Genomic DNA, 24,700 nt, shown 5'->3' with positions numbered 1-24,700 from the left:
AGCTAGCGCTCCCGAGAGCCTCCAGCGCTCACGGTCACAAACATCAGCCGAGGGAAACCAGAATCACCTGAAGTCCTGGTTAAGACGTGCAATGAAGGATTCAATTTAGCAGACAGAAACACCTGCTTTCACATATGCTGGAGGAGTCCCAGCGAAGGGACCTGGCAGGAGAGGAAAAAACCCAGACTGGTGTACAAATGAAAGAAAAGCAGATGAAGATGAAGCAAAGCAAAAGGTTAGAGCGGGACTGTTTGATGGACGCCTGACAGGCCCGTCTGTGAAGTTCAGCTGCTGTGGGATGTTTCGGCTAGAAACGTTTAGCTCTCGCAAGATTGACAAATGATAGCAGTTCAAAAAGAGCATGTTTTAGGACCTATGGGAATATGCAGGCTGTTGTTAAAGGGATAGTTCACACAACACTGAAAATCCCTTGTTTTTGCTCACTCTTTAATTCAGTTCAATGTTAATTCAAGAATACAAAAAAAATCTGTTAATTAAACTTCAATTCATTCATCTGTATTTATATAGCACTTCTACAAAGTAGTTTGTGTCAAAGAAGCATAACATAGAAGTTCTAGTAAACTGACACAGTGTCAGTCCAGTTTTCAGTCTTGACGTTCAGTTCAGTTCAGTTCAGTGTGGTTTAATATTCATTCAAGAGTTCACACTTAGCTGATGATTTACAAAGCTTATTTGGCATGCTGTCCCGGGAGAGAGCCCCGAGCTCAAGGGCTCCTCGAGCCCGGGGCTTCCTCCCGTTGGCAGAGCAAGAGGGGAGCCCGAGCTCGGTGGATCTCAGAACTCCCCTGCCGCTGTAGCTAAGGGAACGTAAGGGATTAGACAAGCTTGATTGTTATGTATGTTGAATGTCTTTGGATGGTGGGAGGAAACCGGAGAACCCGGGGAAAACCCACGCGGACACGGGGAGGACATACAAACTCCCCACAGAAACACCCACCGGTCCTATAGAACTAGGGCCGGCAGTATTCTTGCTGTGTGGCTCGCAGTGCTAACCACTGGACCGCCGTGCCGCCCAATCACAGATAAAGGAGGAGAATAGGGGAGGAGGGGGGGTTCTTCCAAACGAAGATAAAGTGAACTGAAAACTGTGGCTATTTATAGTAGCTTAGGGCTCATATGATTGCAAGATTAGTGATTAGCAAATGCGAGACTGGCCGTGATAAATCATAAGCACGTGATCCTCTCGAAATTAGTTTATGAATAAACTTCACCTGCTGAAAGTTCAAACAATGAAGAGCAAGTCCAAAACCAAACAAGTCGAGGTGACAGTGGAGGCATAAACTTTACCAATTGACAAAAGTGAAAAAAAAAAAAAAAAACCTTGAGAGAATCCAGGCTCAGTTGGGTACGACCATTTCTCCTCTGGCCAAACTTCTTGTGCAACGCTTCAGTCTAGGCACCAGAGTCTAAAGAACACTGGATGTCCCTTGTCGAGATGTGTTCTGTATTTTAAGTGTTATTTTAAGCTTAACAAGGTGACTTTAATTGGGGTTTATTTAGTAGTTTGAAATAATAATATTTTGTGCTCTATTTTGACGGTCCATGCGCAAAGTGCAAAACTCAGGCCCAAACGCTTTCAGGGTGTGTCAGGACGCATTTTTGCTAATTTAAGGACAGGAAAATCCACATTGTGCCATGGCGCATGGTCTAAAAGGATTGAGTTTATTTTCTTAATGAGTTATAGGTGTGTTTTGAGAATAAACCAATCAGAGTCTCATCTCTCATTCCCTTTAAGAGCCTTGCGTCACGCCGTAAGCGCATTTGCTATTTACACAACGTAAAGTAAGTGTAAGTGGAAAAACTGAGCATTTCACAAGCAAACAGTTACCAGTTAACAGTTTTGTTTTTTTTTTTTACAGAAAACTGTTAAACAGAGCATCTACTGAGAATGAGAGATAAATTATCTACTTTCACTTTCGCTCGTGGATAGGGAAACCTTTAAGCACAATTAGCCTATAAATAATTAATTACGTTTGTTAAGCGCAAATATTCATTTCAAAACTATTTCTAAATTCAGTTCTAATTTCTAGCAAACGAATAAATGAACAATAATAACAAAATGTGCTCAAAAACCTGAGTTATATCCTAAAACACATGCTGTGCCCCATATGGTCTAAAACCTGACAGGTGGGCAAATCTAAGCTTGTTTTAATAAAACAAATATAAATATGCATATAATAAATAATACTGTTAATAATAATAACATTACACAAAAGCAAATAGTTATGAATGAACTGAAAAAGCCTCCCGAGATAAAGAAGGGAAAATAACTGTGGTTTTCATATTTATGTAGGCTAGAAAATAATATGTTTTGTAATATTTTAATCCTTTATATTTATATCCTATATATATTCTTATTATATCCTATATATATCCTGAATATTTTATTTTTTTCATACGTAAAGATATTTGCGTAATGCTCTACATCTTCCTTTGTGTATTAAGCAGTGTGTAAGCGAGGCTGGACTTTAGACCGGGTTTGTTTTGGTCTATTGAAAAATCTATTATAGTTTCTCAAAATAGCAACGCGCCAGCAGTCCGCCTCAGAACACCTTCCTTTTTAGACCAGAACGCCTATGGGCGCACAAATGAGCGCAAATGCATTTGCTATTTAAACAGCGTAGCGCAACACCTCAAAACAACTCTTGCGCCAAGCTGAAACTACCAAAAGAATATTGCGCCACGCCTTGCGCCACACTGCGCTGGGTGTATGATAGGGCCCAATGTTTCATACTGCATTCACACTATCTATTTTTCTTTCTTTATTTCCTTTCTTTCTTTCTTTCTTTCTTTCTTTCTTTCTTTCTTTCTTTCTTTCTTTCCAGATTATTCCATCTATCCATTTTGCCATATTTTCAACCATCCATCTGTTTTGCCATTTTTTCTATCCATCCTTTTATTAATCCATATTATGCTTTTTTCCATCCATCCATCTATCCATCCATCCATCCACACCACACCAAATAAGTATTTTAGCCACAATGTTTTAATGTGTCAAAACAAGGAAAATAAAGCTGTTTAGATGCACTTTTTAATTCAATTAAACTTTTCTTTAAAAAAAAAAAAAAAACGTAATATTTAAAAAAAAAAGAAGTATTGTCATGTATCTAAAATATGCACAGTAATCTGTCCTGGCTAAAAGTCCCAGATCAGCAGTTAACTACACATAAACGGGGAGTAATCTCCTATTAAAGCAATGTCATTGTAATTAAACCATATTAACAAAAATAACCGTAAGCAAAAGTAATCAGGTGAAACATACTGTGTTTGATAATGAAAGGATGATCACGCGCACATGGTTAATATAGGCCTGTTAATAATCTGTTCAAAGAATAATTCGAATGAAAGCAGTGACTGCTGCTGCTAACAAATGAATATGTGTATTTTTTTATCTTAAGTTTTTGAAAGCAGCAGGACTGTGGGTGCACGATCATCACTGTTTGTCCAGTCTATTTCAAAGGGAACCGATCCCACCATTTGTGCTTCCTCTAGTCCTCTCAGCAGTGCGCAAGTAAACGGGAGCGTGCACGCTTTTCAACAGTCGCGCACATCACATCACCTGCGCTCGCGAGTGATCATCCTCTCGTTCGGTATTTACCTTCTTTTTTGCTGTTTTGCTCGCGCGAACAGTTTTTTTTTTTCAGTCATGGTGCTTCTCGATTCTAAGATCACATTTGCACGAATATTGGGCCATGCTTATTGTCCAACCCTGATTTTAAGAACACTACAATTTAAAAATGATTTCCAACCAGCCAAAGTGGCTAGTGGAGGTGTCTGTCTAACCCGCCAGAGCTGAAATCTACCCGCATTTGGCGGGTTGGCGGGTGTAAAAGCCCTGCTTATATCATTTCAAATGACTAAAATGTTAATCAAAGTCACTTTGTTAAACTGTAGAGTTGACTTTTCAACATTAAAAGTCGACAGAGCAGAGATCAACATCACATAATGCACTTCAGAACCGTAAATAAACATTTGTGAATCACAAAACATGGAAACTGTTCATCAACAGTTATTTTTACAGTGTGTAGCGTATGCACAGCTGTTGACCGAGGCCTTTTAACATTCATTCATTCATTCATTTACTTGTCGGCTGAGTCCCTTTATTAACCTGGGGTCGCCACAACGGAATGAACCGCCAACTTATTCAGCAAGTTTTTACGCAGTGGATCCCCTTCCAGCCGCAACCCATCTCTGGGAAACATCCACACACACACTACTGATAATTTACCTTACCCAATTCACCTGTACCACATGTCTTTGGACTGTGGGGGAAACCGGAGCACCCGGAGGAAACCCACGCGAACGCAGGGAGAACATGCAAACTCCACAAAGAAAAGCCAACTGAGCCTAGACTCGAACCAGCAACCTTCTTGTTGTGAGGCGACAGCACTACCTACTGCGCCACTGCTTCACCCCATTTAAAATTATTATTATTCTTTTTTTTATAGAAAACACCATTTGGGCTTCTCAAGTAAATGTAAAGGGTGGCTTAGTTTTTAGCACTAGTGGCCTCACAGCAAGAAGGCCACTGGTTCGAGTCCTGGCTTGGTCAGTTTTCATTTCTGTGTGGAGTTTGCATGTTCTCCCCGTGTTGGCGTGGGTTTCCTCCAGGTGCTTCCCCTTACAGTCCAAACATGTGCGCTATCGGGGAATTGATTAACTAAACTAGCCGTTGTGTATGAATGTATGTGTGTGAATGAGTGTGCATGGGTGTTTCCCAGTGCTTGGCTAAAGCTGCAAAGGCATTGACTGTGTAAAACAGGGGTCAACAAATTTAATCCTGTAGGGTCTGTGTCCTGCAGATTTTAGCTCCAACCCAATCAAACACACCTGAACAAGCGAATCAAGGTATAGGTATACTTGAAACATCCAGGCAGGTGTGTTGAGGCAAGTTGGAGCTAAACCCTGTAGGGACACCGGCCCTCCAGGACCGAGATCGGTGATCCCTGGTGTAAAACACAAGTGGAATAGTTGGTGGTTCATTCCACGGTGGTGACTCCTAATGAATAAAGGGACTAAGCTGAAGGAAATTGAATGAATGATGATGTAAATGTAAAATAATTGTTAAAAACATTAGATATTAGTAATGCAAAGCAAAAACACACATTAGATTTGTGCAGGGCAGATCATCAGTAAAGATCTGCAAGTGCAACAGGTTTGCAGTGTGTGTGTGTGTGTGTGTGTGTGTGTGTGTGAGCATCTGATGTGTGTTTCCCACTAATGTGTGTGTAAGCATCTGATGTGTGTTTCTCACTAATGTGTGTGTGTGAGCGTCTGACGTGTGTATCGGGTTTCTGTGAGCGCTGAAGGCCAGAATGAGAGGATCTTTAAGAAGTGACGGCTGCTGTTTTCTAGCACCTGTGTTTCCGGCAGGGTCCTGAGGGGTCCTGAGAGGGCTGCCCCACCAGCTGCCCTCCTTCACGCCTGTTTGTCAGCAGTGTTTAGTGTGTGTGCTACAGTGTTCAGTGTGTGTTTGTGCTGCAGTGAAACCTGAAGCTGCTGCTCGTCGCTGGAGAACGGCTTCATAAGAGAACCTGTGAAATCACTTTCATACACTGACATCACCTCTCCTCTCCCGAGACACACTCTCCTCTTCTCTTTTTTCCTCCTTCGCTTCTTCTTCTCCTTTTACACTTCTTATTTTCCTCTTTTCTACTTTTCTTTCCTCTTCTTATCATTCTATTGTTATTTTACTTCTTTGCTCATGTCTTCTTATTTTCTTCTCTGCTCTTCTTCTTCTTTTCTCCTCTTCTTACTCTGTTCATCACTGTTTCTTCTTTTCTCTTCTCTTCTTACAACCCTAAAATCAGAAAAAGTTGGGACAGTATGGATAACGCAAATAAAAAAGAAAGTAGTGATTTCTAAATTTACTTAGCCTTGTATATTGCATTTTGTAGACAATATGAACACAAAATAGTTCATGTTTTGTCTGGTCAACTTCATTTAATTTGTAAATATCCATCCTTTCTTGTCATTTAAACCTGCAACACGCTCCAAAACACGGGACTGGAGCAATTTAGGTTTAGTGTAACCCCGCCGGTCTGTATAATTATTTTATATTTTGTGGAAAGATTGGTCAAACTAGATACAAAAATGATCTTAGACAATGTTTGACTGCCATAATTAATTTCCTTTTGAAAGAAAAGCTGTATATTGAGATGTGCTGGAATGGACATTTGTTCAGTTCACGATGAAATTTTTTTTTCTCTTCTTGTCTAATGCCTAGTTCAGACTGCGTGATTTTAGCCCTGATTTTGGCTCGCCGACAGGTTTTGAGAAATCGCCGACAAATGCCTGAAATCACAGGCAAATCGCTGCTCGTGCACGTGAGTGACAATCACACAGTATGAACGATCAAAGACGCGATCTGAGAGAATCGCCGATGAGTCGCCAATGCCTGTGAGATATTTGGCGTGCTGAATATCTGGAGCTGTCGGCGATTCAAATCATGCCGTGTGAATTGAGTTTTGACTGAAAATAACATCAGCGATCGCCTACAGCCAATGAGAGAGCAGCTTTCACTTGTGTGTGCGTGTGTGTATACCTGCTGCAGGCCAGCGGGAGGCTGGGGGAGAAGTTAAAAGCGCTCTTTTTCGGTTTATTTGGACCCACGAAATGGAGGAAAACTAGTGGAGGTTTGACAGGACTCAGGAGCAACCGTGTCTGTTTGACGTTTCATACAGAAAGAAATTCGTTTATTATCAACGTTGAGGAGAAATGGCTAATTCCCTTTAAACCCAGGTGAGCAAACATGTACATGTTCTACCCCATTAAAGGCTTCTTTCTCATTATGTAGTTAATAACAAAAGATATACTACATGTTTTTGGCTGAGACGTAGTTTGGACGAAGTTGTCAGCGATTCTTCCTATAGTAAAGTCATGCAATGTGAAAGTCCCAGTCGCTGATCCATCTTGCAGTGTAAACAAAGCAGCGACGAAACGCCAGCCCAGATAGTCATGCAGTGTGAAAACATCTGTGACACGACTAGTTTGAAAATCATGCAGTCTGAACTCGGCATAAGTTTGTCCTCTTACAGATCTTAAAACTAGACAAATTGTTTAAACATCATTACTTAACCAGTTTACTTGATTACTAGGGCAGCAGAGGCCAGCAAGTAAGTGCTGTGCAGGTAAATCTCACTCCTCTGACCTCTAAAGGTGCTCTAGTGACAGATGCTAGAAGCCATGGGGCCCTATCATACACCCGGCGCAGTGTGGCGCAAGGCGCGGCGCAATAGTCTTTTGGTAGTTTCAGCTTGGCGCAAGAGTTGATTTGAGGCGTTGCGCTACGCTGTTTAAATAGCAAATGCATTAGCGCTCATTTGTGCGCCCATAGGCGTTCTGGTCTAAAAAGGAAGCGTTCTGAGGCGGACCGCTGGCGCGTTGCTATTTTGAGAAACTATAATAGATTTTTTATTAGACAAAAACTAACCCGGTCTAAACTCCGGCGCAGAGTTGCGCCTCGCTTACACACGGCTTAATACGCACAAGAGAGCAATAGGCAAATATCTTTACATATGAAAACATGTAAATATTAAGGATATATATAGGATATAATAAGAATAGATATAGGATATAAATATAAAGGATTAAAATATTACAAAACATATTATTTTCTAGCCTACATAAATATGAAAAATCACTGCTTTTATGTCTTCTTCATCTCGGGAGGCTATTTCAGTTCATTCATAACAATTTGCTTTTGTATAATGTTATTATTATTAGCAGTATTATTTATTATATCCATATTTATATTTGTTTTATTAAAAACAAGCTTAGATTTGCCCACCTGTCAGGTTTTAGACCATATGGGGCACAGCATGTGTTTTAGGATATAACTCAGGTTTTTGAGCTCATTTTGTTATTATTGTTCATTTATTCGTTTGCTGGAAATTAGAACTGAATTTAGAAATAGTTATGATACGAATATTTGCGCTTAACAAACGCAATTAATTATTTATAGACTAATTGATGTCTGTGCGTAAAGGTTTCCCGATCCAAGAGCGAAAGTGAAAGTGATCCATTATCTCTCATTCTCACGCAGTAGATGCTCTGTTTAACAGTTTTCTGTTAAAAAATTGTTAACTGTTTGCTTGTGAAATGCTAATTTTTTCCACTTAGACTTACTTTGCGTCCTGTAAATAGCGAATGCGCTCTTGGCGCGACGCAGCTGGCTCTTAAAGGGAATGGGAGATGAGACTCTGATTGGTTTATTCTCAAAACACACCTATAACTTATCAAAAAAATAAACTCAACCCTTTTAGACTATGCGTCACAGCGTAAGGCAGATTTCCCTTAAATTTCCTTAAATTAACAAAAACGCGTCCTGACACCTGACCTGAAAGCGTTTGCGCCCTGCGTTTTGAGCTCTGCGCATGGACCGTCAAAATAGAGCCCATGATCTTTAGCCTCCTGCCGCCGGCCAGTCGCATGTAGGTGTAGAGCGCGGTCTAGCCAATAGGAACGAAGGAAGGCGGGACAAGTAAAATACACAAAATTATTAATTCCGTCTCGGCCACAAATAATATAAAACCAATTTGTATTTTCTTTTCATCTACATACTTTAAGTACATTTAACATAAAATAAATGATCATTTTGCATAAAGATGCAATAAATACACCTTTAAAGAGACAAAAGATACACCTTTCCTACTGTCAACACTGGGCTTTTTAAATTCCCTGCGACGGAAATGAAGAAACAGCTCCAAATAATCAACATGTGGCCAAAAGTATATTGCATCCGTAGTGTTAAGCACTTCCATAGAGAATGAATGGGAAAAGTTAAGGAAAGTTAAGCTTAACTATTGGCGGCTGCCGCGCGGCCAGAGCAACCGACTCCCATGCAGAAGATCACCGGTTCGAGACCAGCTCGGAGCAGGTTAGGTGGCATAGAACTGGCGGGGTTACACATATATGAATTTTTTGATTGTTACCAGCATCTTGGGAAAAAATTAAGCCAGTGGCACCTTTAGAAATATGTTTTCTGAGAAAAAGTATGGCATGCTCACTACTTATTTCCCCTACTTTAAATTATTCGCAACCACTTACCTTAAAGAGCCCATATTATACATGAAATAGGGTCATATCTTGGTTGTAAGGGTCTCCAACAACAGTCTAATATGCATGCAAGGTCAAAAAACACTTTCATGGTCTTATAATCTGCATTTATTTTTACCTAATTATCCCAGCGACTCCTGTATGAATCGTCCAGTGATTCATTTGTTCCCAAACCCCTCCTTAGCGCGAAGCTAATCTGCGCTGATTGGACCGATGACAGCCTGTAGCGATTGGTCGACTGCCTTCAGTCAGAGTGAAAAGCCAAACAGCTAATCAGCAATATAAAAGTAATCACAGTTCACACACGCTCGATAGTGAAGGCGTGGATTTTAGCTGCCAGTGGGTCAATGTAAATGCAGACTATGGACTTAAAAATTCAGACGACTATTTTATTGAGCAAAAACTCCAAAAACTGTCGAGGAGATCACATAGCTTGTTTCACTCTGCTCTTTTCACACAGACACACACACACACACACACACACACACACACACACACACACACACATTGCCCTCGTCCTTGCGCGCGCGCACACACACACCTCCGAACGACAACGCGCGCACACACACACAAACACACACACATACCTCCAGACGACAGCGCACGCGCACACACACTACCCTCGTCCACAGAGCTCCGTAAATAAAGCAGCACGCGTCGCGTTTTAACGTGACTTTGCACGCGATAAGAGAATATAGCCAGTTAACCTGATACAGTACACGCGGTTACAAGTAACAAATCACAACTAAATACATTTGCAAGCTAGAGTCAACGAGGCAACAACTTTAATCGCACGTACTTACACTTGAGAAATGGAGGAAGAAACCGATCCTGACGTCCAGCAGTAAGTTACTCTACTGATCCTTCCTTTAACAAACGCTGATGAAGTATTCTTTGTAGCATGTAGTTTGCAGAAGTTTCCAGTAGTTTCCAACTGCTTGGCTATAATGCTGAGGTTTCATCTTTGGGAAGAGACTCGATATAATATCCATCTGCAGTGTGACTTCAATCGACCAGCATGTTTGTGTGCGTGTGTTTGTGGGTGTGTGTGTGTGTGTCTGGGTTTCTGCATCAGAGGGCGGGGCCTCAGGTTTGAAATCTCCCGGGTTTGCGCGTACACATGAATAACTTGGTTTCGTTCGTACGTCATGGCGAAACACCTAATGACTCGGTATCAAGGCGACTCGTTTGAAGCACTATGAGTCGACTCTTTTTTTAGATGAATCAACCGTTTTAAACACTGTACTCTTACAGATTTAAGCCTTAGCTGGATACTTCACTTCACTTAGAGCTGTGTTACACACTACATGGAGGGGAATTTTCAAAAACCCATAATATAGGCTCTTTAAGCAGTCGCACGCATCACATCAGCTGTTAGCGCGAGAGATCATCCTCCTCTCATTTGGTATTCACTTGCTTTCTTCTGCTCGCTTGATCACAATTATTTTACTTCTCGATTCTAAGATCACATTTGCATGCATATTATATTGTCGAACCCTGCTTTTAGGAAAGCTAAAATTTTAAAATTATTTTCAACCAGCCAAAGTGGCTAGTGGGATTGTCTGTCTAACCCGCCAAAGCTGAAATCCACCCGCATTTGGCGGGGTTTAATGTAAAGCCCTGGTGCCAGGTGTATGATACTTTGTCAATTTGTCTATGTGCAATACACAAATCAACACATTGAATCATGCGTTCACCCATTGAATCAGATCAGAATTATAATAGTAAAACCAAAAAATGAGATGTTCTAATTTCAGGAAATGCGGGCTAAGGAAAAAAGGAAGAGCCATTCATCAAACCTCTCACTAATCCCTTCTTCTCTGCAGCCTGTGTCTCTTTTGGAGTTGGCCTTAACCTGGAGCATGTCGCTGGGGTAGAGCAGCCGAGGATTTTTAGGGGGGTTTGGGTGGTGCTGAGGGCCCAGGACATGAATATTCAGACTCTCTCCATCACTCTCTCTGCTTCCGTAGGTGCGGTCAGAGTGTTTTCCCCGCCCCGCAGAGCCAGACGGCTGGATGGGGCGAAAAAAAAGTTGCAAGCATGCATGGTGTTGACCTAAACACAAGACACGCCGTCAGGTCATTGCAAACTCAAGTAAATGCATGCATGTTCAACATATATGCTTTTGCTCTGTCTCTCACACACACAACAAAAACACGCTCCCTCTCACTATCCATCACACACACACACACACACTCTCTCTCGGATAGGCATTATGCTAATCTGGCCCCTCTGCTCTGTCACTGGTGAGCTGGCTGAGCCTCGCACGCTGCTCACCGGCTCTGCTCGCCTTAGGGCCCCTGCCGCACGTTTTGACAGAGCATCCCCTGATAGTTGGGATTAGTCCGGCTTGTTTAGATAAACCAGGAGAAGTGGAGGAGAAGAGAAGCGGAGAGGAAGGGAGAGAGGGAGTTTTCTGCTGGAGCCAGATGCTTTCAGCACACATGCATGTGTTTATATACATGTATTTACATGTGTGGGTCCATGTCATGGGGCACTGCCAAAAATGGGTTTCTTACCTTAAAGTTTTTGTCTTGTTTACAATCAAAATCATCTAAATACTCATATATATATATATTTTTTATTATTATTATTTTTTTTTTTAGATGAGTAAAAATATGGGTTTGTTTTTTCAAAACAAAAAAACTCTTTCCTTAAACAAGTTAATTATTTGGGCGAGGCAGTGGCGCAGTAGGTAGTGCTGTCGCCTCACAGCAAGATGGTCACTGGTTCAAACCTCGGCTCAGTTGGCGTTTCTGTGTGGAGTTTGCATGTTCTCCCTACCTTCTCTGGATAAGTTGGCGGTTCATTCCGCAGCGGCGACCCCGGATTGATAAAGGGACTAAGCCGACAAGAAAATGAAATAATGAAGTTAATTATTTAACTTGTGGCTCATGACAAAAGCTATAGAAATTTAGGAATTTACGTTTCATGTCCAAAGCTTGTGAAAACGAAAATATATAGCCTCGGTTAATGGTTTTAATTTGTAGTAGGTTATGTATTAAAACAAATGTGTCTGTAGCCTGCTGGATATCCTCCTGAGACCTGAAGAATAATTTTTTTCTTTTTTTTCTTTTTTTTTCTGTGATTTCCTACATCCTTTGGGTTAAAAAAACCCCTACAATTTAGAGTTTTTACATTTTGTTTTCCTTTTTAATTTTACAGCATGTCCACTGTAGTAGACCACAGGACCGTTTCAGTTCAAAACATCCGCCACTCAGACAACAAAACTGTACAGGATAAGGATGTAAAGGGATTTTAATCCAATATTAATGTAACAAAAACTAAACAAAAGCCTTTTTTTCCTTTTGAATCCTCTCTGCTTCAGTTCTGCCTCCTACAACATGCAGTCATTAAAATTGGAAATTTGCTTTAATCTGAATCATTAACTGTAGATTTGCACTGACTGGATCAGATGGATCAAGTGAGTCAATAACCTGAGACTTAACCTCACTTGATCATTTGAATCATTTAATTGTTAGCTAACATTTAAATGATTCAAATCATTCAATGAGCATAAGTAAAAACATTAACAGGAGACTCGCTTTGATTGAATCAGTAAATCATTAACTGGAGACAAATTAACCAGAGACTCACTCTGACCAAATCATCTGAACTACTGAATCACAGTGAATCTTTTAAATCAGTGAGTCAATACCTGGAGACTTGCTCTGATCGGATCATTTGAATGACTCATTAAACTGGAGACTCAGTCTGAGTGGATCCTTTGAATCAATGAGTTTTGACTCAAATACAAAGGAATTGCTCCAATTTACGAATTTAATAATACCACAAAATCACAAACGAATCAAACAAGATATGAGAATACTGAAACAAATTGAAATCACTCACAATAAAGACCACCATGAGCACATCCATGAACAGAACTGATTTGAACAGTTATCCTTTCAGGTCCGCAGACATATTTCACGCCACACAAGAGTCTGTGCATGTCTTTCATATCTCAGCCACCGGCAATGTCACCGCATAAGTCAACGTGAGATGGCCCATAAAGAACAATAAGCTTCATTTGCAATGCAGATTCTTCGGATTTCACCGTCTCTGGAAATATGACACATTTTGGCTTCATCCATAAAAGGTGAGCGTGCTGTATCTTGTTAGCGGATGTTGTCGCGCAGCATTCGAGACGTCTCGCTCTATCCACACACACACAGATCCAGCAGCTATCAGTCTAATGAGATATTTATTGTGCTCTTTTATGGGCAGCTTTGCATGAGGAAGTGCTGTTTTTATTGGAACATTCCTGCTCGGCATTAATGACACCTTCGCACTCCTATCCGCTTTGAGCAACGTTTGAACCTCCCCATTAAACGGCTGACCTCTGACCCCGGGTTCACCCAGCCGGTGTGCACGTTCCCTCTGCTCCTGTTTCTCTGGGCTCCAGGAAAAGAGGAAAAAGGCAGAATAAAGAGGAGGAGTGATTATCCTTTCAGAAGACCTGCCTACTGAAGAGAAGAGAGACGATCTTTTATTCAGTAATGTCAGACGGAAAGGGCCGGCGCAGGGTTTCGGGCCTTTGATGCGTTTAAGATAGTAAACACTTCAGGAGTGTAAATATTCCTACCTGGAGAAGAAGTGTGCAGCATTGCTTTATACACTGAAAAACAAACAAACAAATGATTTATTGGATTTACTCAATTTATCTTAAAGAGCCCATATTATGGGTTTTTGAAAATTCCCCTCCATGTAGTGTGTAACACAGCTCTAAGTGAAGTGAAGTATCCAGCTAAGGCTTAAATCTGTTAGTGTACAGTGTTTAAAACGGTTGATTCATCTATAAAAGAGTCGACTCATAGTGCTTCAAACGAGTCGCCTTGATACCGAGTCATTAGGTGTTTCGCCATGACGTACGAACGAAACCAAGTTATTCACGTGCACGCGCAAACCCGGGAGATTTCAAACCTGAGGCCCCGCCCTCTGACGCAGAAACCCAGACACACACACACACACCCACAAACACACGCACACAAACATGCTGGTCGATTGAAGTCACACTGCAGATGGATATATTGAGTCTCTACCCAAAGATGAAACATCAGCATTATAGCCAAGCAGTTGGAAACTACTGGAAACTTCTGCAAACTACATGCTACAAAGAATACTTCATCAGCGTTTGTTAAAGGAAGGATCAGTAGAGTAACTTACTGCTGGACGTCAGGATCGGTTTCTTCCTCCATTTCTCAAGTGTAAGTACGTGCGATTAAAGTTGTTGCCTCGTTTATTCTAGCTTGCAAATGTATTTAGTTGTGATTTGTTACTTGTAACCGCGTGTACTGTATCAGGTTAACTGGCTATATTCTCTTATCGCGTGCAAAGTCACGTTAAAACGCGACGCGTGCTGCTTTATTTACGGAGCTCCATGGACGAGGGTAGTGTGTGTGTGTGTGCGCTGTCGTCCGGAGGTGTGTGTGTGTGTGTGTGTGTGTGTGTGTGTGTGTGTGTGTGTGTGTGTGTATGTGTGTGTGTGTGTGTGTGTGCGTGCGCGCGCGTTGTCGTCCGGAGGTGTGTGTGTGTGTGTTTTTATGTGTGTGTGTGTGTGTGTGTGTGTGTGTGTGTCTGTGTCTGTAAAAAGAGCAGAGTGAGACAAGCTATGTGATCTCCTCGACAGTTTTTGGAGTTTTTGCTCAATAAAATAGTCGTCTGAATTTTCAAGTCCATAGTCTGCATTTACATTGACCCACTGGCAGCTAAAATCCACGCCTACACTATCGAGCGTGTGTGAACTGTGATTACTTTTATATTGCTGATTAGCTGTTTGGCTTTTCACTCTGACTGAAGGCAGTCGACCAATCGCTACAGGCTGTCATTGGTCCAATCAGCGCAGATTAGCTTCGCACTAAGGAGGGGTTTGGGAACAAATGAATCACTGGACGATTCATACAGGAGTCGCTGGGATAATAAAGTAAAACTAAATGCAGATTATAAGACCATGAAAGTGTTTTTTGACCTTGCATGCATATTAGACTGTTGTTGGAGACCCTTACAACCAAGATATGACCCTATTTCATGTATAATATGGGCTCTTTAAAGCGTGCGCGCTCCCGAATCGTGAAGCAACCGTGTCTGGAACAGGTTCTGGAAACGCAACTGTCATCGGTTCTCTTTCAAATAAACTAGAAAGATGGTGATGAACATGCCTCCACAGTCCTGATGCTTTCAAGAGCTCAAAATGTGTCTTTTTGTAAGCAGCACTGGTTGCTTTCACTTTGAACAGATTATTAAATTGCCTAAAAAGTTAACTGTGTGCATGTGATCATCCTTTCATAATCACACACAGTATGTTTCACCTGCTTTCATTTGCTCACGGTTTTATTTGCTTTCATTTTTGTTAAAGAGGTTTAATTATCTTTTTTTATAACATTGCTTTAATGGGATATGAACTCTCCATTTATGTGCAGTTAACTGGTGATCTGAGAGATCTTTAGCCACGACAGATTACCGTGCTTATTTTTGATACATGACAATAATTATTTTTTATTATTATTATTAAGTCAATTGCTTTTCTTTCTTTTTTACGAAATGTTTTGTTGAATAAAAAGTATAGTATACAGCTATATTTTGCTTGTTTTGACACATTAAAAATATGTGGCCAAGAAATAATTATTGTTTAGTGTGGTTATAGAGATAAATTTGGTAAATCGTTAATTTTGAGCTCTAAAAAGTCATGTGCAATAAAAACTAATTGCAATATAACATTACGAAACCATGACTCCTTTGCTCATGCTCATTGAGCAAGCTCATACTCGACTCACAAAAAGTGAAATGAATGAGGAGGCATGTGGACAACACAAAATTTAAATCAAGTAATTTTAGCATGTCAACGTCAAATTTAAGCATATAAAATATATTTTCCCAACAACAAAATTGTGGCTAGTGAAAATGCAGCGTGGCTAGTAACATTGGAAAACTACTAGCCACGCTGGCCGGTGATTAAAAAAGTTAATGTAAAGCCCTGCCTGGCACAATACATTTACATTTACATTTAGTCATTTAGCAGACGCTTTTATCCAAAGCGACTTACAAATGAGGACAAGGAAGCAATTTACACAACTAAGAGCAACAATGAATAAGTACTAAAGGCAAGTTTCAGGTCTGTAAAGTCTAAGAAGGGAAGTGTTAGTAGTTTTTTTTTTTTTTTTTTTTTTTTTGTACAATTAGTGTGATATTCAAAGAGGCAATTGCAGCTTAGGAAGTGAAGTGGAGACTAAATAGTTGAGTTTTTAGTCGTTTCTTGAAAATAGCGAGTGACTCTGCTGTTCTGATGCAGTTAGGGAGTTCATTCCACCAACTGGGCAGATTGAGCGTGAGCGTTCGCGAAAGTGATTTTTTCCCTCTTTGGGATGGAACCACGAGGCGACGTTCATTCACAGAACGCAAGTTTCTGGAGGGCACATAGATCTGCAGAAGTGAGTGCAGATAAGAAGGTGCTAGGCCAGAAGTCACTTTGTAGGCAAACATCAGAGTTTTGAATTTGATGCGAGCAGCAACTGGCAGCCAGTGCAAACGGACTAGCAGCGGAGTGACATGTGCTCGTTTAGGTTCATTGAAGACAACTCGTGCTGCTGCATTCTGGAGCAGTTGAAGAGGCTTGATAGAGTTAGCTGGAAGCCCAGCTAGTAGAGAGTTGCAGTAATCCAGTTTGGAGAGAACAAGAGCTTGAACAAGGAGTTGAGCTGCATGTTCAGATAAGAAGGGTCGGATCTTTCTGATGTTATAGAGTGCAAATCTGCACGATCGAGCAGTTCTAGAAATGTGGTCAGAGAAGTTTAGTTGGTCATCAATCGTTACTCCAAGGCTTTTCACCATTTTGGATGCAGTAATGGTTGCCCCATCCATCTGGATTGAAAAGTTATGGTGTAGAGTCGGGTTGGCAGAAACTACAAGCATTTCCGTTTTTGCGAGGTTCAGCTGAAGATGATGATCTTTCATCCAGTGTGAAATATCCAACAGGCAGGCTGAGATACGAGCTGGAACCGAGGGATCATCAGGATGAAAAGAGAGGTATAGCTGGGTGTCATCAGCATAGCAGTGGTAGGAGAATCCATGTCTCTGGATGACTGGTCCTAGAGATGATGTGTAGATGGAGAAGAGAAGTGGCCCAAGAACAGAGCCTTGAGGTACCCCAGTGTTTAGATGCTGTAGGTTGGACACCTCTCCCCTCCAAGACACCCTGAATGACCTGTCAGAGAGGTAAGATCTAAACCATTGTATAACAGTGCCCGCAACGCCCAGTGACTCAAGCGTAGATAGCAGGATCTGGTGGTTGACAGTGTCAAAAGCAGCTGACAAGTCCAGCAAAATGAGGACTGATGATTTAGAGTCTGCTTTAGCCAGTCTGAGATCCTCCACGACCGAGAGCAGGGCAGTCTCAGTTGAGTGGCCTTTCTTAAAGCCGGATTGCTTGTTGTCCATGAGATTGTTTTGAGTAAGAAAGTCCAGGACTTGATTGAACACTACTTTCTCCAGAATCTTGGCCATGAATGGAAGCAGGGATACTGGTCTGTAGTTTTCAAGTAGCGTATGGTCCAGGTTGGGTTTCTTTAGCAGTGGGGTTACCCTAGCCTGCTTAAATGTAGTGGGGAATAAACCAGAGTCAAGAGATGTGTTAATTATGTGAGTCAGTGTTGGTATGACTGCAGGAGAGATGGCTTGCAAGAGATGAGAGGGAATGGGATCGAGTGGACAGGTGGTTGCATGGCTAGATAGCACAAGTTTGGACACCTCAGACTCAGAGAGCTGAGAAAAAGAGGTGAGTGTGTGTGGTGTTGGTGTTGTATCTTGCGTGTTTGTTGTAGGTGCAGCAAATTGAGCACTGATTTTTGCAGTTTTGGTGCAGAAGAATGTAGCAAAGTCATCAGTAGTAAGTGTGGAGGATGCGGGTGGAGGAGGAGGATAGAGGAGGGAGGAAAATGTTTTAAAAAGTAGGCGAGGATTAGTGGCATTGTTGATTTTCAGACGGTAATACGTCTGCTTTGCAGAAGTAACCTCAGCTGAGAAAGAGGACAGAAGAGTTTGGTATGTTAAGAGATGTGCAGGATTTTTAGTTTTCCGCCAAATTCTCTCTGCAGCCCGAAGTTTTGAGCGATGCTCACGGAGAGCATCCGAGAGCCAGGGTGCAGGAGGACTGGCACGGGCTGGCCTGGATGCAAGAGGACATAATCGGTCTAGACATGATGCTAGTGTGGAGCAGAGTGTATTAGTGGCACTGTTCGAATCAAGTGCAGTGAGTTTGCGAGATGGAGGAAGAGAGTCTGAAACAATGGTGGATAGTCTATTGGGTGAGAGAGATCGTAGGTTTCTGCGAAAGGTAACCAGTGTTGGAGTGTGTGGCGGCTCAGGAGTAATGTGGATGTTGAGAGACAGAAGGAAATGATCAGATATTTGTAGTGGAGTTACTATTGTTTGATCAGTGAAGCAGTGTCGTGTGTAAATAAGGTCTAGCTGATTACCTGATTTGTGGGTAGCAGAAGTAGGTGCTCTTTTTAGGTCAAAAGAGGCAAGCAGAGTCTGAAAGTCTGCAGCTTGCGGTTTGTTAACGTAAATGTTGAAGTCACCTAGCACCAATAAGGGAGTGGCAAAATTAGAAAAAGATGAGAGAAGAACATCCAGTTCATCTAGGAAGTGACCTAATTTACCTGGTGGGCGGTAGATGACAACCACATTTATGTAGAAGGGGTGGATAATGGTGACTGCATGGAATTCAAAGGAGCTGATTGTTGGCAGGGACGGTATCAGAGTAAATTTCCATTCTTTGGAAATTAGTAGTCCAGTCCCACCCCCTCTCCCTGTCTGACGAGGAGTGTGGGAAAAAGAGAAATTAGCAGAAAGAGTAGCATGTGTAGCAGTGTCCTCCGGCCTCAACCAGGTCTCAGTTAGAGCCATGAGATTATAGTCAGAATATGTAGCTATGGAGGTAATAAAATCAGCCTTGTTAACAGCTGATTGACAATTCCAGAGGCCCACGGAGAGAGAGAGTTGTGAAATAGTAGATACATGTATTGAACGAAGGTTGTGAGGATTACGCCTGCAGCGCACCTCCCGTGTTTTGCGAGTGTTAGTAACAACAGGAATTAGAAAACACATAATAAAAGTGCACTGACAACAAAAAATAAGTGTGAAGTAAAACAATACAGTAAAGTACTCAAGTGCTTTGTCGGTGTCTTTGCTCGGTGGAGTCGCGCAGGTAGAGTCGATGGTCTTTACCCTCGTCGGTCTTCACACGAGGCGGTCTTCACATGAGGCTGCCGCGACCGCTGCCGCGGTGAACTAGTTGTTTATATAACCCCAAAGCACTAGCTGATTGAATTCAGCTGGACACGCCTCGAGAGTCAAAACAAGGGCCGAAACTGAGGCGGACGACGCGAACCGCGTCTGCGTTCGCTACACAAGCTCTTATAGTAACCAAGGAAACAGTGGCTAAACAACTTCTAGTATTATACACAACTGAAAGCAAGTTTAAATGTCCTACAACTTTACACAAACAGCTGGAAACAAGTCCTCAAACCATACACAACAACTGAAACAAATCTTAAATGTACTTACAGGCTGCTGTTCTAGATGCTGCTAAAGTGCTTCTCCTGCCGACTAATGCTACCGTGCTCACTATATAGTGGTTACCTGGCGTTTGGACACGCCTCCCGAGTCAAAACAAGGGCCGAAACTGAGGCGGACGACGCGAACCGCGTCTGCGTTCGCTACACAAGCTCTTATAGTAACCAAGGAAACAGTGGCTAAACAACTTCTAGTATTATACACAACTGAAAGCAAGTTTAAATGTCCTACAACTTTACACAAACAGCTGGAAACAAGTCCTCAAACCATACACAACAACTGAAACAAATCTTAAATGTACTTACAGGCTGCTGTTCTAGATGCTGCTAAAGTGCTTCTCCTGCCGACTAATGCTACCGTGCTCACTATATAGTGGTTACCTGGCGTTTGGACACGCCTCCCGAGTCAAAACAAGGGCCGAAACTGAGGCGGACGACGCGAACCGCGTCTGCGTTCGCTACACAAGCTCTTATAGTAACCAAGGAAACAGTGGCTAAACAACTTCTAGTATTATACACAACTGAAAGCAAGTTTAAATGTCCTACAACTTTACACAAACAGCTGGAAACAAGTCCTCAAACCATACACAACAACTGAAACAAATCTTAAATGTACTTACAGGCTGCTGTTCTAGATGCTGCTAAAGTGCTTCTCCTGCCGACTAATGCTACCGTGCTCACTATATAGTGGTTACCTGGCGTTTGGACACGCCTCCCGAGTCAAAACAAGGGCCGAAACTGAGGCGGACGACGCGAACCGCGTCTGCGTTCGCTACACAAGCTCTTATAGTAACCAAGGAAACAGTGGCTAAACAACTTCTAGTATTATACACAACTGAAAGCAAGTTTAAATGTCCTACAACTTTACACAAACAGCTGGAAACAAGTCCTCAAACCATACACAACAACTGAAACAAATCTTAAATGTACTTACAGGCTGCTGTTCTAGATGCTGCTAAAGTGCTTCTCCTGCCGACTAATGCTACCGTGCTCACTATATAGTGGTTACCTGGCGTTTGGACACGCCTCCCGAGTCAAAACAAGGGCCGAAACTGAGGCGGACGACGCGAACCGCGTCTGCGTTCGCTACACAAGCTCTTATAGTAACCAAGGAAACAGTGGCTAAACAACTTCTAGTATTATACACAACTGAAAGCAAGTTTAAATGTCCTACAACTTTACACAAACAGCTGGAAACAAGTCCTCAAACCATACACAACAACTGAAACAAATCTTAAATGTACTTACAGGCTGCTGTTCTAGATGCTGCTAAAGTGCTTCTCCTGCCGACTAATGCTACCGTGCTCACTATATAGTGGTTACCTGGCGTTTGGACACGCCTCCCGAGTCAAAACAAGGGCCGAAACTGAGGCGGACGACGCGAACCGCGTCTGCGTTCGCTACACAAGCTCTTATAGTAACCAAGGAAACAGTGGCTAAACAACTTCTAGTATTATACACAACTGAAAGCAAGTTTAAATGTCCTACAACTTTACACAAACAGCTGGAAACAAGTCCTCAAACCATACACAACAACTGAAACAAATCTTAAATGTACTTACAGGCTGCTGTTCTAGATGCTGCTAAAGTGCTTCTCCTGCCGACTAATGCTACCGTGCTCACTATATAGTGGTTACCTGGCGTTTGGACACGCCTCCCGAGTCAAAACAAGGGCCGAAACTGAGGCGGACGACGCGAACCGCGTCTGCGTTCGCTACACAAGCTCTTATAGTAACCAAGGAAACAGTGGCTAAACAACTTCTAGTATTATACACAACTGAAAGCAAGTTTAAATGTCCTACAACTTTACACAAACAGCTGGAAACAAGTCCTCAAACCATACACAACAACTGAAACAAATCTTAAATGTACTTACAGGCTGCTGTTCTAGATGCTGCTAAAGTGCTTCTCCTGCCGACTAATGCTACCGTGCTCACTATATAGTGGTTACCTGGCGTTTGGACACGCCTCCCGAGTCAAAACAAGGGCCGAAACTGAGGCGGACGACGCGAACCGCGTCTGCGTTCGCTACACAAGCTCTTATAGTAACCAAGGAAACAGTGGCTAAACAACTTCTAGTATTATACACAACTGAAAGCAAGTTTAAATGTCCTACAACTTTACACAAACAGCTGGAAACAAGTCCTCAAACCATACACAACAACTGAAACAAATCTTAAATGTACTTACAGGCTGCTGTTCTAGATGCTGCTAAAGTGCTTCTCCTGCCGACTAATGCTACCGTGCTCACTATATAGTGGTTACCTGGCGTTTGGACACGCCTCCCGAGTCAAAACAAGGGCCGAAACTGAGGCGGACGACGCGAACCGCGTCTGCGTTCGCTACACAAGCTCTTATAGTAACCAAGGAAACAGTGGCTAAACAACTTCTAGTATTATACACAACTGAAAGCAAGTTTAAATGTCCTACAACTTTACACAAACAGCTGGAAACAAGTCCTCAAACCATACACAACAACTGAAACAAATCTTAAATGTACTTACAGGCTGCTGTTCTAGATGCTGCTAAAGTGCTTCTCCTGCCGACTAATGCTACCGTGCTCACTATATAGTGAGCACGGTAAGGTGCAAGACGTGTCTGGCACGATTTGTTGCTATTTTCAGACCAGCGCAACCCTAATTTTTATGTTTTGCAACACATTGATTAAATAGCAAATCCATTTGTGCCACTTTGTGGACTCATGGGTGGTCCGGTCCTGTCTATAAAGGAGGTGTGTTAAGGCGCGCTGTTGACGCATTGCTATTTTGATGAACTGAAATAGATTGCACTAGTGACCAACTAAAAGCTGATCTAAAGTCCAGCGCAGAGCGCGTTAGTTATGCAGCTATGCAGGTCCAAACGCTAATGCTGTGTTCACACCAGACGCAGAACACGTGGATAAATCGCGCTAATCGCGTGTAAATTATTATTATTTTTAAAAAATTTCGCGTATAAAAATTTACTCACTACATTCGCGCGTCAAACCCCGCTTCATTCGCGCGTCAAACCCCGCTTCATTCGCGCGTCAAACCCCGCTTCATTCGCACGTCAAACCCCCGCTTCATTCGCGCGTCAAATCCGCTTCATTTGCATGTCAAATTCACTTCAAAACAGACGCGGATTCAGTGATGGGCAGGGCTTCTGTCTGCCCGGTGACTCTAGCTTCATAGCTAAACGGCTAACAATGATTTTATGAAGAAAATAACTGTGTTTATGTGCTTTATGAAGACTGAAAAACAGCGTCGATACGTTTAGTGTCCTGTCTGAGTCTACTACATCCTTTCAGAGGTGCATCCAGCTCTGTGAGCTCATAAACTCCTCCAGAAACTGAACCTGGAAGACGGAGACTTTCAGCGGTGCTTCTGACTGAGCCAAGCCCAGTTTGATGACTTGTTGTCATTGTCGCCTGGAGGATTTCCCTCGGGACACCATCAACAAGTTCTACGTCACAATCACGCCCCACAAGAGCAAGCTTCTGATTGGTTATTGGGCGTGAATGTCCGCTGAAGTTCAGATTTTCGAACCCGAGAGATTCGCACAAAACGCACGTTAAGAAAAACGATCAATTCGCCCTGCGCCATTCACGCGTATCGTGCTATTCGCCCCGCACCATTCGCACAGCACAATTCACGTCATTTGCGCCGCAGGATGTCTATTCGCGTGTTTGCATTGACTTAACATGTAAATAATTTGCGCTTGAGGCGCGTTCCGCATCAGGTGTGAACACAGCATTACACATTGCTTAATACACACAGTACAGCAGTACTCAAATATCTTCACAGATGAAAACAATTAAGGGATTAAAAAGTGTCTTTTTTCAGATTATTCATGACAATCTGCATTTGTATGATGTTATTATTATGAGCAGTATTATTTATTATATGCATATTTATATTTTTTTAATAAAAACAGTTTAGATTTGTTCGCCTGTCTGGTTTTGGAGACGTCTGCATCACCATATGGGGCATAAGAACTGGACGTGTGTTAGGATATAACTTTTTTTGACCACACTTTGTTATTATTTCAAATAGTTTTGAAACAAATCTTTGCGCTTAACAAACTAAATTAAAATGTAGACTAATGGATGTCTTCAGTGCTTAATTTGTGAATTGCGAGGTCATCACCTTAGAATTATAAGGTTCTGTCTGACATTTTTGTCAAAATTGAGTTATTGACATCATTGAATATTCTTATTAAATGACAACTTATTTACATAATGGGACATTTTTTAAAAGTTGTTTACATTTGAAGACTTTTTATTTAAAAAAACTAATGATACAACATACTGTTTGCTATGGAATGCAAAAACTTTGAAGCCCAATATCTCAAATTCATTCAGAACACAGATGGAACCTTATAATTCCAAGGTGACAAGGTCCCGGAACAGATCGGGGTAAAGAATCCGGCATGTTACCCTAGGATGTAGGTTGGCGTTGTCGTGGACTATAGTGAAATGAGTAAAATGAGTTGCCGGATCCGGATACTCAAATTAAGCCCTGGATGTGTTCAGTGGACTGAGTTTCCACCGTTTTCTTACTTCAACAAAGTAAACGAGTAAAGAGTAAAAGTAAAGTAAAGAGGCTGAACGGAGGAGGCTCGTTCTTTATCCTCGCGCTGCAGACGCTCTGTTTACCTGTTTTCTCACTAGTGAAGTGTTCAGTTTTTCCTCCTACAAAGACTTCCATGTAAAAGCAAATTTGCCATGGCAAAGGGGGTAGCAACCGTGGGGGGATACATCCCCCTCACTTTTAGAGACCAACCATTTAGAAACAGGTGATTAAGAATGTAAACTTTCGTATTTTATACAGCTGTCCCTCTACTTTTAAAATGTTCACTATGCTCCTTCGTGACGCAACTGACACTTAAAGGCAATAGAAGACGAGTCTCTGATTGGTTAAACGCACATTACGCTCTAAACACATTCATAACTAAGCCCACACAGAATCTGCATACAAAGAAACTTGCAGACTTTGCATCATTGAATCTATTTGTTTAATTTTGTAAATGTGTGTAAAATTATATTTATTCAGTTTCTATATTAATTTCAGTAA

At 41.9% G+C, this 24,700-nt stretch overlaps 1 protein-coding gene and 1 long non-coding RNA gene across 2 annotated transcripts; both read right to left on the bottom strand.

Moving 5' to 3' along the window:
- Positions 1–2,842: 2,842 nt before the first annotated feature.
- On the bottom strand, positions 2,843–13,272 carry LOC147842514 (uncharacterized). Its single transcript, XR_015497534.1, has 3 exons — positions 12,931–13,272; positions 10,878–11,133; positions 2,843–5,821 (listed from the first exon to the last, which is right to left on the bottom strand). It is a non-coding gene; the product is annotated as an uncharacterized LOC147842514 (long non-coding RNA).
- A 2,796-nt stretch (positions 13,273–16,068) lies between these two features.
- LOC147842513 (uncharacterized) lies at positions 16,069–22,223 on the bottom strand. Its single transcript, XM_087264136.2, has 2 exons — positions 18,735–22,223; positions 16,069–18,653 (listed from the first exon to the last, which is right to left on the bottom strand). Exons 1-2 carry the CDS (start codon positions 19,180–19,182, stop codon positions 16,285–16,287), a joined length of 2,817 nt encoding a protein of 938 aa, XP_087120262.1. The 5' UTR covers positions 19,183–22,223; the 3' UTR covers positions 16,069–16,284.
- Between the last annotated feature and the right edge of the window lie 2,477 nt (positions 22,224–24,700).

Source organism: Danio rerio, chromosome 8 (genome assembly GCF_052040795.2).
Source record: "Danio rerio strain M-AB ecotype USA chromosome 8, GRCz13ab, whole genome shotgun sequence".
NCBI classification, from domain to species: domain Eukaryota; kingdom Metazoa; phylum Chordata; class Actinopteri; order Cypriniformes; family Danionidae; genus Danio; species Danio rerio.
This window is presented reverse-complemented; position numbering and strand designations above follow the sequence as displayed.

Bases quoted from the DNA above. Each gene is read 5' to 3' on its own strand.
- LOC147842513 (XM_087264136.2), bottom strand. From the start codon at position 19,182: ATGTGTTTTCTAATTCCTGTTGTTACTAACACTCGCAAAACACGGGAG. The intron at 18,654-18,734 runs GTAAATTAGGTC...TATTGGTGCTAG, and splicing joins TGTCATCTACCGCCCACCAG to GTGACTTCAACATTTACGTT.